This window comes from Etheostoma cragini, chromosome 4, assembly GCF_013103735.1.
Source record: "Etheostoma cragini isolate CJK2018 chromosome 4, CSU_Ecrag_1.0, whole genome shotgun sequence".
Taxonomy (NCBI): domain Eukaryota; kingdom Metazoa; phylum Chordata; class Actinopteri; order Perciformes; family Percidae; genus Etheostoma; species Etheostoma cragini.
This window is the reverse complement of record NC_048410.1, coordinates 2,924,148-2,936,878: the sequence shown is the minus strand read 5'-3', so window position 1 is coordinate 2,936,878 and position 12,731 is coordinate 2,924,148. Positions and strand designations below refer to the sequence as shown.

The 12,731-nt window shown below is 41.3% G+C and overlaps 1 protein-coding gene across 1 annotated transcript in view; it reads left to right on the top strand.

Annotated features, from left to right (window-relative positions):
* The window catches only part of nucks1a (nuclear casein kinase and cyclin-dependent kinase substrate 1a), a 13,349-nt gene extending 908 nt beyond the window's left edge, over nt 1-12,441 (top strand). Inside the window, exons 2-8 of the mRNA XM_034868529.1 lie at nt 4,625-4,674; nt 4,800-4,890; nt 5,960-6,006; nt 6,140-6,289; nt 9,025-9,174; nt 9,956-10,108; nt 11,390-12,441. Coding sequence (XP_034724420.1) covers nt 4,625-4,674; nt 4,800-4,890; nt 5,960-6,006; nt 6,140-6,289; nt 9,025-9,174; nt 9,956-10,108; nt 11,390-11,640 — 892 coding nt within the window. The 3' untranslated portion in view covers nt 11,641-12,441. The remainder of the gene's footprint in view (nt 1-4,624; nt 4,675-4,799; nt 4,891-5,959; nt 6,007-6,139; nt 6,290-9,024; nt 9,175-9,955; nt 10,109-11,389) is intronic.
* Nucleotides 12,442-12,731: the final 290 nt, after the last annotated feature.

Below are 12,731 nucleotides of genomic sequence, written 5' to 3'. Positions count from 1 at the left end.
CCCCCCCCCCAATGCAAGATCCCCACCGAGATTAAAAAAGCATGGGGTATCGCTAGGCTTTTAAAGCACGAATTAAAACGTGCTTCAACTTGATTTAGATGCCATTTTATGCGATCAAATCTGATTTGAAGTGATTTTTTTTAAATCTCGTAGTTTCACGGCGTCTGAAATTAATTTGTTTCTCAGCTGTATGTTCAATTTTTTTGTGTGAAAATTTAGTTTTTTTTTTATAAAACAAGGGCTGAATGCAATTTGTGGAGGGTGTGATTAATGCGTTCATTTTAAACTAATCTTTTTAGTCAGGCGTTGTTTAAACACATTGTTGACTGCATTACTATGTATATTGTGTCTTTTGTAATTTATATTGAATATCAATTCGTCTCCATGTATTCATGTAGCCTGTAAAGCATTTTGTCTGTGTCAATTGCTATATGAATTAACTTACCTAAAAAGAGAAAGCATAGTCCTAATTGTTAATATAGTTTTCAGGACCTCCACTTAAATTAGAAAAACAAGTGGACCCTCCCTTCTGATACCTGAAACTAATATAACCACATCATCAATGAGATGCCTATTCTTACCAAAACTGAACATTAAACACCTGGTCACAAAGCAACAGCAGTAGAAGTTAAAGGCCTGATTGTTTACACGTGCTTACAGTCCTCTACAACACACATTATTTTAATTTTAAACGAGGTAAAGGCCGTTTTATGGTTGAGCGTAGCATCTACGGCGTACCCCCACTGACCCCTATGCGTCCACGCATAACGTGCACTGGATTGCGGATCGGGACGGATTTTTCTGTCCGAGCCCGGCCCGCGTCCGACAGGCATTAAGATATTTATGTCCGAGCCTGACCCTAGCTCGACACAGTTAAAATCGCATTTGTTTCTCATACTAATGACACATGTAGGCCCTACGTTTGTTTGTGTGGAAAGCCCTCTTCTATTAACATCATATGTGGGGGCTTATTTCAGTAAATCTAAGGAAAATAAATACCTTGCTTAACCTGTATTGATAAGCCGCCCCAAAAAGAGATGCTGTAATTCAGCATTCACTCACACATATACTGTACATGTTTAGTTTAATGCCTTGCTGCCGCTGCTGAGAATGTAATATAATAGGTTTACTTGATAGTTATAGCACCTTTTACAGACAAAGTAGCAAAGTGCTTCACATGATAAAAATTTGTAAAATACAGCAAGACCCAAAACAGTAAATAAGCAAGCAAAAAAGAAAAAAACAAACCAATAGAAATAAAAACCCAAAAGTTATAAACAGGAAAAAAGAATGAGTTTAAACAAAAAAAAATTCAATGCCTTATCGCGCTGATGTGACCGACCCGAACCCGAGCAGTCTTTCTAAAAATCTGTTCGAACCCGGCCCGTTAATTCGTAAAAAGAGAGGTACATTATTTTTTGGATCCCATTTGAATTGAGCTGTGTATTATAAATATGTTTCTCAATTAAAAAGAATTTTTCAACCAAAGAGCCTCAGTTAGCCGCAGATTAGTCATAGTAGCGCTTAGTTTTGTGTGAAACCGCTCAGTGAACCACGTCCGTTGTCACACACCTAGCTTGATGCTCAAATTTAAAAATGATAAACATCATATTTGTAATTCGTGGCTCAGTTCAAACGGGGTAAAAAAAAATAACTTGCCTCTTCCTGGTCACTATAGTTCATGTATATATTCATTTTTTGGGGCTTTTCTGCCTCTTATTTGATGAGACAACTGCGTGTGAGAGAGAAGACATGCAGGAAATCGTCACAGGTCGGATTCAAACCCTGGACCTCTTCATTGAGGACTAAACCTCTCAGTATGTGTGTGTGTCTGCTCTTCCCACTGAGCCAACCTGTCCACGACTGATCATCATTTTTTGAAAGAGGCCTAGGTCGTACAGAACGGAGTAGAAGGGTGTGACTTTGGTTCTCTATAGAGAGGCAACGTCCTTCCCCATCCGGGGCTTTTTAGTGCATTATAGTTGTACACACTATAGGATTCAAGATGGCTGCAGGTGGGAGAGGCGTTGTCACAATGCTCCTAGTCTATTGTTTTTTCTTAAAGATTTCAAAGCCCATTCATGTTGATCTGGCTCGGATGGTTGGTGACATCTTTCCGTTGCTTCATTTAAATGACAATCCGTCAAAATATGAAGACCTGAGATACAAACAAACAAACAAACAATGATTTGGTGAAGGCAAACATCGGCTATGGGACATACACACTGGCTGTAACTTTGGTCTACCCACCTCTTTATAGGTGACAATTTTAAGATCTGTCCAGGGACAACGGATGAAAAATAGCCTTTTGGCTAATTCTGGTGCATTTACAGCAATGTTAATTAATGTACACTGTCCCTGTCAAATTAATTAATAAAAAAAACAAAAAAACATTGCCTGTACACAATGTACACAATTGACCGCTGTTATTAATGTTACTCCGAGTGAGCAGTGTTACCAGAGATAACCGTTTTCACAAAACTTCATCACAAATCAAAAATGTATCAAAACTGAGGAATCGAAATTGGCACCAGATCAAAGGATTTGGAGCAATGCCCGGCCCTGGTTGTTGGTTTGTTGTCGTACCGCCTCAGTTTTGTGTGAAAACTTGCATCAGCTTGCTTGACGCTTGGCTTGCTCGCTGGCTTAGCCGGGGTTCCCCTGCCGTTAGGTTTAGGGTAGCCCTACACCGAATACCGTTATAAAACCGTGATCTCGATTCACCCCTGGTCACAATTTGATTTTATTCCTTTTTTAAAATTACTTAGATTCTCATTGAATTTTATGAGCCAACGTCATAAACCCTACTACTTTCTTCTGTGAGTTTTAAACATAGACTGTATAAATGAGGTTTTTCAAGGGCTCCCAAGCACTGCTATGGTCGCCCTTCTCTTAATTAAAGACTGTTTACCTTTTATAATATATTGTGTGTGTGTGTGTGTGTGTGTATATGTATGTGTGTGTATATATATATATATATATATATATATATATATAATATATATATATATATATATATAAATACATAAACACACTGTATATATAGACAAATGATTCTGATAAATTAATATATAAAAAACGTCAACCATGTTATGAGCGTTGGTGTTGTATAGTTTGTCCACCAGAGGGCGCTATACACCGTCCCTGTTGGAAACACAGATTACATTTTTTTTATTGTTTAAAGGACTTTACGTTTTATATCTTAAATTTAGATTTTATGTATCAGAACTTTCACATATTTTGATGTTCCTCTGTTCTGTTGTAACAATAAAACAAAGTATCATATATTTATTGAGGACTCATAAATAAATAACATTAGGGAAATCTGTGTGTTTTGTAACAAGTTTTCTGGATTATTACAATTTTTAAAAAATATATTAGATTTATTTTTAAAAACAAATTGATTGAAATTATTGATCGGGCTCTACAAAAATCCACAAAGTGTACGGGGAAATTGTTACGTGTTGTTGAGGAGGTGCACCTAACTCCTGAAAATAATGTCCATCTCGCAAATGTGTCCGTCTCTGCAGTCACGTCAACATCTAATCGAGCAGCAGGAAATAATACTCACTGCTTTTATTTTCCTTTTTGAAGAAATGTTTTGCGGTGTCGGTGAAGTCTTAAACCAAACGCCACTAAATGTTGCGTTAAAATGAGTTGTAACTCGCGTTAGTGAGATTGTAACGAGTGTAATATTACCGAGATTTAAAGGTGTGTTATAGTACTGCGTTACGCCCAACGCTAGTAGCTATGTTCCACCACGCGTGACATTATCCAACGATTGCTTGGTCTATTGCGGGTGGTTTAGCCCTGATTGTGTAAATGAGTGATTTGGCCTCTTGATGTCTCATAGCAGACAGGAAGTGCATTGGAGATGACACAATTAACTTTTTGGATAAAAGCGTATTGACTTTTCTGGGAAAAAAACTCTAAATTGTTTATTTGTGTTTTGTTGGTGTTTATTATTTTTCCCCTTGATTGACAAGTCTTGTTTAAAAGTCTTGTTATTGTTTTCTATATAATTTCACTAAATTTCTGTGACATTCAATTTTTTCAGTTTTTTTCTACAAATTCAGACATTCATGTGACATCCCTGCAGCATGTACAAAAATAATGTCTATAACCCGATTGAGCATAGCAGGGTTGAGCTTGTACAGGTACTATTACGCTAGAAAACCAGTCAGCCTAAACATTAGAGGGGGAAAACAGGCCGATGTTGGTTAAATTGTGGTTTTACGTGCGACCAACACAGCTTCTAGAGGTGTGTGTTACCTGAACTATAGTGGGATGCTGTCACCTGAGGCTTCCCTCATACACTTTACTAAATTAGCCTTGGAAACTGTAGAAGGAAGACCAATGTCCACCTCAGTGCCCCCAGCTGGAGGCTGTTTGTGGCTTCTCGAGCCAAATAATACAATTCATACGCTAACTGTACGCTGACTTGTGGCTGTTGAATTGCTAGAAATGACCCACTTCCCCCCCCCCCCCCCCCCCCCCCCCCCCCCCCCCCCCCCCCCCCTAGCACCCGTTAAGATGTCTAATGTCAGCTGTGGGCAGTGAAGTAACTTTGTCCTGTTTAAATGTAATGTGATATGTAATTTAATACAATGTGTATCCTTCACAGGAACAGGAAAGTGGTGAACTACTCACAATTCAACGAGTCTGATGATGCAGGTAAGAGATGTGTTTCAATATATTAAAAAGCCAAAACAATTCTAGTCTGTGTGACTAGCTATCAAGGTTGTGTCGTGTGTGGATGCATGTGCGTGAAATACTAAAATCTTGTCCTTTCTCTGTAGATGAGGAGTATGGTGAGAATAAGCCTAAGAAGGTGCGTGCACCCCCTCGTGAGCCCAAGCACAAGCGCTCAAAGAACTCACAGGATGACAGGTGAGCTCTCAGTTTAGATTGGTAGGGCTGGCCGTGCCTAACGGCTTTCTATTAGGCCAGGGAACCAAGACAAAGTGGGTAGAAATCAGACGTTTCACCATCAGGGCAGTACTTTTTAGTTTTTTTTGCATATATATCCATCTTATGCACTATGTGTTAAAAGTTCTTGGATAAATTATCCTGCCGTTACTTATCATAATCTATAAATGTGAAGAAAAAAACAAAATCTTATGCTGCTGTGTTTGCCTATAACTTAATTTATATTTACTATAGCAACACAAAATATCTGTCACACTGACATTTATACATGTACCTTAACATCTCAATCTAGTATTGGTGCATTTGTGTACTATATATGCAAATTTGCTCCATGAAATATGGCATATTTGTAAAAAAAAAAAAAAAAAAACACCAAATAAACCCTGATATTTTATGCATCAACATTTTCACTAGCCCCTGTGTAATCAGAAAGACACAAAGCACGTTAGCCCAAATATGGTTAATGCCAAGTAACAAAGCCAATCCCCTTCACTTTCTTCACTTTAACCAACGGGTAGCAAGACACACTCCCTTTCTTTTCTCTCTCTCTCTCCCTCTCTTTTCTCTCTCTCTCCCCACCCCACACTCGCTAACATGCGGGCTGCCACGGTGTGAGTGTAAGCTGCTTGCTAGGAGTTTGCTCTATCTTTTGTGAGCTTTTGGATGGCGGTTCGTCATGCAAGTGATTTGGGGGTGTCGAAGGATTTGACACGGCATCCTCCTCGCATTATTTTGACCTTGCAAGTATTGCAGAATGCACAGAGAAAAATTTCCAGATTGCTGACATTGCATCGTCGTAAAGGCGCTCTAAGCAATGTCACATGTTTTTAGGCTACAACATTTTTTTGTCAGTATAGCAAACGTCTCCTAACTATCCACTAGGGTGGAACGGTTACGCCGTTACGGTTCAGCACATGACTTTACACGAAGAATACACGGTATAAAACATATGTAATGCGGAACTACTGTTGGGGTACCCGGACTGTAGTTGCTAAGACTTTGTTTTGTTTTTTTCTCATCTTTTTTCCAGTGAGGAGTCTGATGATAAGCTCTCTAAACCCAAAAATGATTCAGCAGGTAAGTCGGTCTATTTACTGATTTAGTTAAGAAGGTTGGCTCGGGCACGTTGTGAAAACGGCTGGAATTTGATTAGTGGAGACTGAACACTGGTGCGCCAGCTCACTGACTTCCCTTTGTTTCGCTGCGGCAGAGGACTTTGGCAGCGATGAGGAAGACAATGAATTTGGAGAGGAGGAAGATGGAGGAAGCGACTATGAAGAAAAAAAAGGCAAAAAGGGAAAGAAAGCCAAGGTGGAGAAGCCAGCAACCAAGAGGGGGCCGAAGAGAAAACGGCCTGCAGGTAAGGCTCCACTTTCTGTCTTTCTTCCGGTATTCTCAGACTTTGACCCTTGATTATGAATGCACAGTATCAAAGACAGACATTTAGTTATTTACACTGTGTACTGTTGTTTTCTAATGATAGGGTATGCTGTCATGCATGTCTAACGGCGTTTTTATTTCATCGCAATATTAACGTTCTTGTTGGCCTAGCGAACTTTGTAGTTTTTTTCCCCATGCTGTTGCAACATCTAGTGACGTTATAAAAACTACAACACCACACCAGATCTAGATAGACCGGAAACAAAACAGGCACGATGCACACACTTGTTTGGGCTTGCAAGCCAGCCAAAGAGTAGTGACGTTGCTTTTTATAGTGGATGGCGAGCGCGAGACGCTGAAATGGATGCAAAAAAGATTCTGAATGGAAAGTTTACTTTTTAAAAGTTGCCAAATGTTGTATTGACGAGACCAAAGCGATCTGTGTGTGTTGTCGTTGTGATCTGGCCGATCATCGCAGCTCGCCCACTCTGAAATAACACTCGATGGCCAAGCACACAGCTGATGCCACTCGAGATCATGGTGCAATTTAAATTGGTCTTTTGAAATTTTAATCTTTTTTATGACTTTCTTGTGATGAACATCTTCATTCAAACATTAATGAAGCAGTGTGTAGATAATCAATGGCACCTGAGGTATTGTATCGCAACACAGAACTAACTCAAGTTCTTTAAGGTCCAGTCTGGCTGGTTCTGATGAGTTTTACTCACTGCTCTGGGGTTCACAGACATTCACAAGAAGCTGAAGGATTCTCTCTAACCAGAAGGACTTCTTTCTGGCCAGGTTTCTTTTTTTGTACAAGGTTACAGGAAATTGCAGAATAAGCAAAAGCTGAGAAGAACATTCAACTCGCAAGTCTGTCTGATTAGATTTGCAAAGAGGCCATACTGTCTGCTCCAACTGATCAAAAGTGCTTTGATTAGTTAAGGTGTGAAATCTCTGCTGGAGCCAACCTGTCCTCCTAACAAAAGTTCTCACTCATTGATCAGTGATCTTAACACTAAGCTCGAGAAAAGGCAGATAGACGCTAAAAGCTGTTGATCAGGTAAAGTAGCAGAAACTTCAATCTGTAAAAAAGAGAGATTATTAGGATAAGATTAGATTAAAGCTCTGGTAATTCATTGTCTTCTTTAAAACCTTTTGTGTATATGTCTAGTCATGTTTTGCCAAATGAGTTTTAACACAAGTTATATATTGTTTGCCCTCACCAATGGGGAACATCATGACACCTGTCCTCAGATACTAAAACGGATTTATAAAAAAAGTAAGTAAATTAATACTAATTATTAAATTAAAGGGATTAAAGAAAACCAATAAAGACCTTTTGTTGGCATTCATTTTCACTGTAACATTAGGAAGTTGGCACCTCATTGAACAATGTTATAACATACTGGCCCATGGTTCAACCCAATTGCTAAACCCCACTTTAATCCCCTGTGTTTATCAAGAAAGTGTTAGTTATGTAAATTGGTAAGAATTAAAATTGCACCTCTTGCAATTTTATCTTCTATCTTGGGGGGAGCTGATTCAAATCCCCAAAAGAAGTTCCTTAATGGCTCTGCTGTGTCATCAGCGTTCAAATGAATAATTAATGGTACCACCATGATGAGCCGTTTAAAGCTATTACTGTTTAACTTGGTTACCTAGAATACGCCCCCTTGATTGATTGATTGATTCCCAAATAGGGAAATTTGTTGCACCTAATCAGATTTTTTTTCCATTAGGGTTTGGCTGGTTCAGTATGAAGAATCCACTGTTTATTCTACTCTATTGACTATCTGGCAATCAGAAAATCCATTGGCATAACAGTGTTTTCCAGGAGAGAAAACTAGAAAAATCTAAATCGCATCAATATTTGGTGTTACTACCCAGTTCAAATCAGCATCCATTCTTCTAGTTACACTTGCAAAAAGTCGCGCAACGTTGAGGATCGTAGACGCAGTGGTCGGCCAAGGTAACTTAGTGCAGCAGGTGAAAAACACATCACGCTGATTTCCCTGTGAAATCGGAAGAGCACCAGGGACATCAGCTCAGAACTGGCAGAAACCAGTGGGACCCGGGTACACCCATCTACTGTCTGGAGAAGTACCAGATGAAATACCAGATTACTTGGAGTTATGTATACTAGGGTTTGTTCATTTTGTTTGTAGGATCGTTGTTGTTTTTTTTAAGTGTTTATCTGTTTTGGGAATCCTAAACACTGTTTTCTACTATACATGTCCTGTTGCACTTATGAAGATCTCACCTGAGCAGATTTCTGTCATTTTAACAACTCTGAGTTGTAGTATAAAACTTGTAAAGCCAATTTATTCAAATTAAGGGTTAAACGATCAGCTCCTTTAGCAGGTAGCTCTGGTTAGCTCAGTTATAAGATATGCTCGCGGAGGAGACTGCAGCGGAGAAGGGGGACAACCAGATCCTGTTCACAGCGGTATGGCCGCATTGTTTCTACGGTTTCATTAGTGCAGTTAATCCCACCACAAGACCACCAGCCGCATGCTACTACTTACAAAAGCCTCTGCCTGAAGTGCAGTGTTGAGGCTGACATGCACACAACTTCATGAGGGGGGGGGGGCTGGCGTGGGCTGGCCTGGGTCCGCTGTAAAAAATACACAGATTTCATCTACCAGGGTGGGTCTCAGCGTGTGTGTGAGTGCGGTTGTCTTGTTGTAAAATGATTGTGTATTCTTTGCCTAGATGACAGTGACGATGACAAGGAAGTGAGTCGAAAGCGCACAGTTCGGGAGGCGGCCTCCAAGGCGGTGTCCAAACAGAGGGAGATCCTGCTGGGCGATGGGGGCAGCGAGGATGAGGAGCACGAAGACCAAGAGGAACCCTATATGGACCGTATGTACAACGGGGCTGCACACTAATACAGCAACGAGTCTTCCCCAAGCGCAGCATATAAACGACACCAAGCTGTCCCACATCACACCAGTAGTACATGTCTAGTGTGTTGTTTCTGTATGAACCAAGAAAACACTGCAAGTGACACGTAGCCAACGTTTGATTCCTAAAGATTATTGAATTATTTTCAGTTCTCTAAATCCTTCAAAATGAAACAATCTCAGGATTACAAGTAAATGCTACGTCATTTTAAAGTCTGGGACCCCTACATAGAGTATTATATCTCAGGTCTTGATAAAACGTTCTGGTGAGCAGATAAAAGCTGACAAAGCTCAAAGAAAGCTCTTAAAGCCCCCGCTGCATCACTGACACTTTTTACAGTCAAATGGAAACAGAGTTAGACACTGAAAAGACTCCGCTGATGTATTTCATTTGATTTGCCCTTTTTTTTATCTATATGGTGCTTGAAACCTCCAGCCTGCACGATTCGGGGGGAAACATGAGTCACGATTTTATTTTAAAATGTAGTGTTTGTGATGCATTTGGCTCGTAAAATTGTTTTTTTACTCATTTCAAAAATTAAATCTTGAGCATTGTGAATCGAGATCACGATTTTATAACTACTACTCGTGCAGGCCTACTCCAGGCACCATGTATGTAAACTGTGAAAGCATGTGATTGAAGGTATTACAGGAACTTAGTTGCATTAGTTACTCAAGAATATGCCACAGTGCTGAACGCTGTTAAAAAGATCCTCATGCGTCGTGTTTTTCGTGTGCAGCTGACGAGTCCGGTAGCGATGAGGACTTCATGGTGGAGGATGATGATGACAGCGACTACGGTCGCTCCAAGAAGAGAGGCAAGAAGGTGATCCGACGGGGCCGGCCGGACAAGAAGGAGAAGAAAAGCCCCAAGCCCCGGCTAAAGGCCACAGGTGAGACATCCAGACAGACTGGTTTCCGGGTTAGCGCTCCACCAATCAGATTGCTCCTTTGAGTCTGTCTGCCGGCAGTGCCCGCCTTCTGGCTGAGCGTGTTAGGTTGCCCAAAATAAAGGCCGACGGCACGGAACACACCAAACAGACTCGAGTCACCGACCTCCAGACAGCCAGACTGGTCCCGGCCCACTGGACACAGGGTGACTCGGTCAAGTCTTTTTGGACCCAATCCAAGTCATTGTTTATGTTTAAATGTTATCTTAGCTTAGCATAAAGACTGGAAAAACAGAGGAAAACGCATGGCCTGGCTCTGTCCAAAGTAAAAACACCTCAAGATATCATTAATATGTAATTTCTTGTTTCTTCTGTACACAAACGGACATGTGTGATGTTTAGAGGGTGTTGTGTTAATAATACGTCATTTATTCACTCAGTACTTTTGTGCCGCTTCTCCACTAGTTGCCTGGCAAAGTCACGGTGACAATACTCACTGCAGCTCCACTTTTGTTATTTCTACATTTCTGTTTGAGTACAGATTAAACAAATATGACATAGTATGTCACAGGGTACCCGCAGGGTCTTAAAAGCATTGAAAAAGTCCTACATTTATATTCTCAAATTAAGGCCTTAAAAACCTTGGATTTGGTATACAAAGTCTTGGATTTCTTTACAAATGTCCTATAGTTTTTTGCCTTTTCTAGGATTAAGTTCATTCCATAACGAAATGAACTGATACTAATGTAAGCTAATTAAAAACCGCCCAGAGACAAAGCTTATGCTAACAAGCTAACAGGCTAACGGCGTATTAGCTAGCCAAACACCGAGTGGTAACATCTGCAAAGATCGGCTCTGTGAGCGCCTTCATCGGCTCGGTGTGCGTCTCTCGCTGCTGTAGCTAAGTAGTTAAACACTGCTGCAGGTATTCAGACTGTAGTTGGTGAGTTGGAGGACTTACTCAGGTCATGTATTGCAGTGAAAGTACAAAAAACTGTTAGTTACAAATTACTCTATTACAAGTCAACATCTTCCTTAATTAATAGTACAAAAGTACCAAGAGTAAAAGTGCTGATTATGCCCTGTAATATCTTATCTTATTGGATTATTTTTTGATCCATTATCAAATGTATTAAAATATGACTGATGATTTAAATAAAATGAGTGTTAATAAGTGACCAGTTGAGATCACTAACTGACTCCCCCCCCCCCCCCCCCCCCCCCCCCCCCCCCCCCCCCCCCCCCCCCCCCCCCCCCCCCCCCCCCCCCCCCCCCCCCTCCTAGTGACCCCCAGCCCAATGAAAGGAAAGGGGAAGGGGCGCCCCAGCGCCAAGGCCCTGGAGAAGAGCTCACCCAAAGAGGAGGAAGAGGAGGACCCCGAGAGTCCCCTGGAGGAGGAAGAGGAGGAGGCCGAGAAGAAAGAGAGCTCCCCTGCCCCCAAGACGACAAAGGAGGCCGCAGGGGGAGACGAGGAGGAGGAAGACGAAGAGGAGGAGGATGGCTCAGAAGAGGAGGCGCCCTCTGGGGAAGACTAGAAGATGGTTCCCGCTGAAGCCCATCCTCCTCTCTCTCTCTTTCTCTCGCTCTCTCTCTTCTCAAAGATTTTGTTTTATTTCTTTTGTTGCTCTGTGTTTAGAGTTTTTTTTTTTCTTTTCCTCTCCTGGTGGCCTGGCTCAATGGTTTGGACTTGGTGTGCTTTTTCTTGTTTTGCCCCCCCCCCCAAAACCCAGACATTGTGTCCATGTGATCATACGGTGTATGTAAAGGGTCACGACATTCGGCCTTACCCCCCCACCCTCCTGTCTTAGTCATTCCCGCCTTTCCATGAGCTCAGTGCTAGTGGGCATCCGTCCTGAATGTGAACAAATAAAATTCACTCGTGTTTTTCCTTCTTTCTTCCTCTCTTTCTTTCTCTGGGATTGTCTGTGCTCTGACGTGACTGTCCACATACTTTTTTTAACCATTGTACTTGACTGATATCTGCGAACGCTGGCGGTGTTGTTCAGAGTTCGTCAGTATCAGTTACTGTGGCGCTGTATTTTCAAAGCGACGTTGAGTCAACACACGCAGAGCTGAAGCCGTTACCCTCGACTTGGTACTGCTGTGGTTTTAAACCAGGAGCGTGTTTTAACAGGGCGGCGTTAGTCAGGTGGTAGTTTTAAAACCTCAGAACCGTTAATCCATTCAAAACAGCTTCTTTTAATTATATGTTTGAAGTTGATCCTGCTTGTTTCAGACTATCTTGGTGCCCTGTTAAAGGTGTGTTATGTGGACTGGCGCTGAGTGTTTCGCTACATGCCGGACTGCCAATTTCACCCATTTCAAGGGCGCATACGTGTGTTTTTATGTACTTGTTTAAATTGATATGCTTGTGATGTACTAACTGTAAGAGGGTCTGGCTTTGGTCTCTCTTAGTCCATCTGCTGCCTATGTTAAACGGTTTCTGTAGTATGTTATGGCTTTCTATGATGCACCATGCCCCCCCCCCCAACACACAACCCTCGTCTCCCTGCATGGCTACAGCCTCTTCTCATCATTCAACCCCTTGTGCCAGGCACCCCTAAACCTATTTGTTTTGTTTTTAAGAAATGCAAGAAGAGATGTTTCTTTTCTTTTTTTGAGTTAA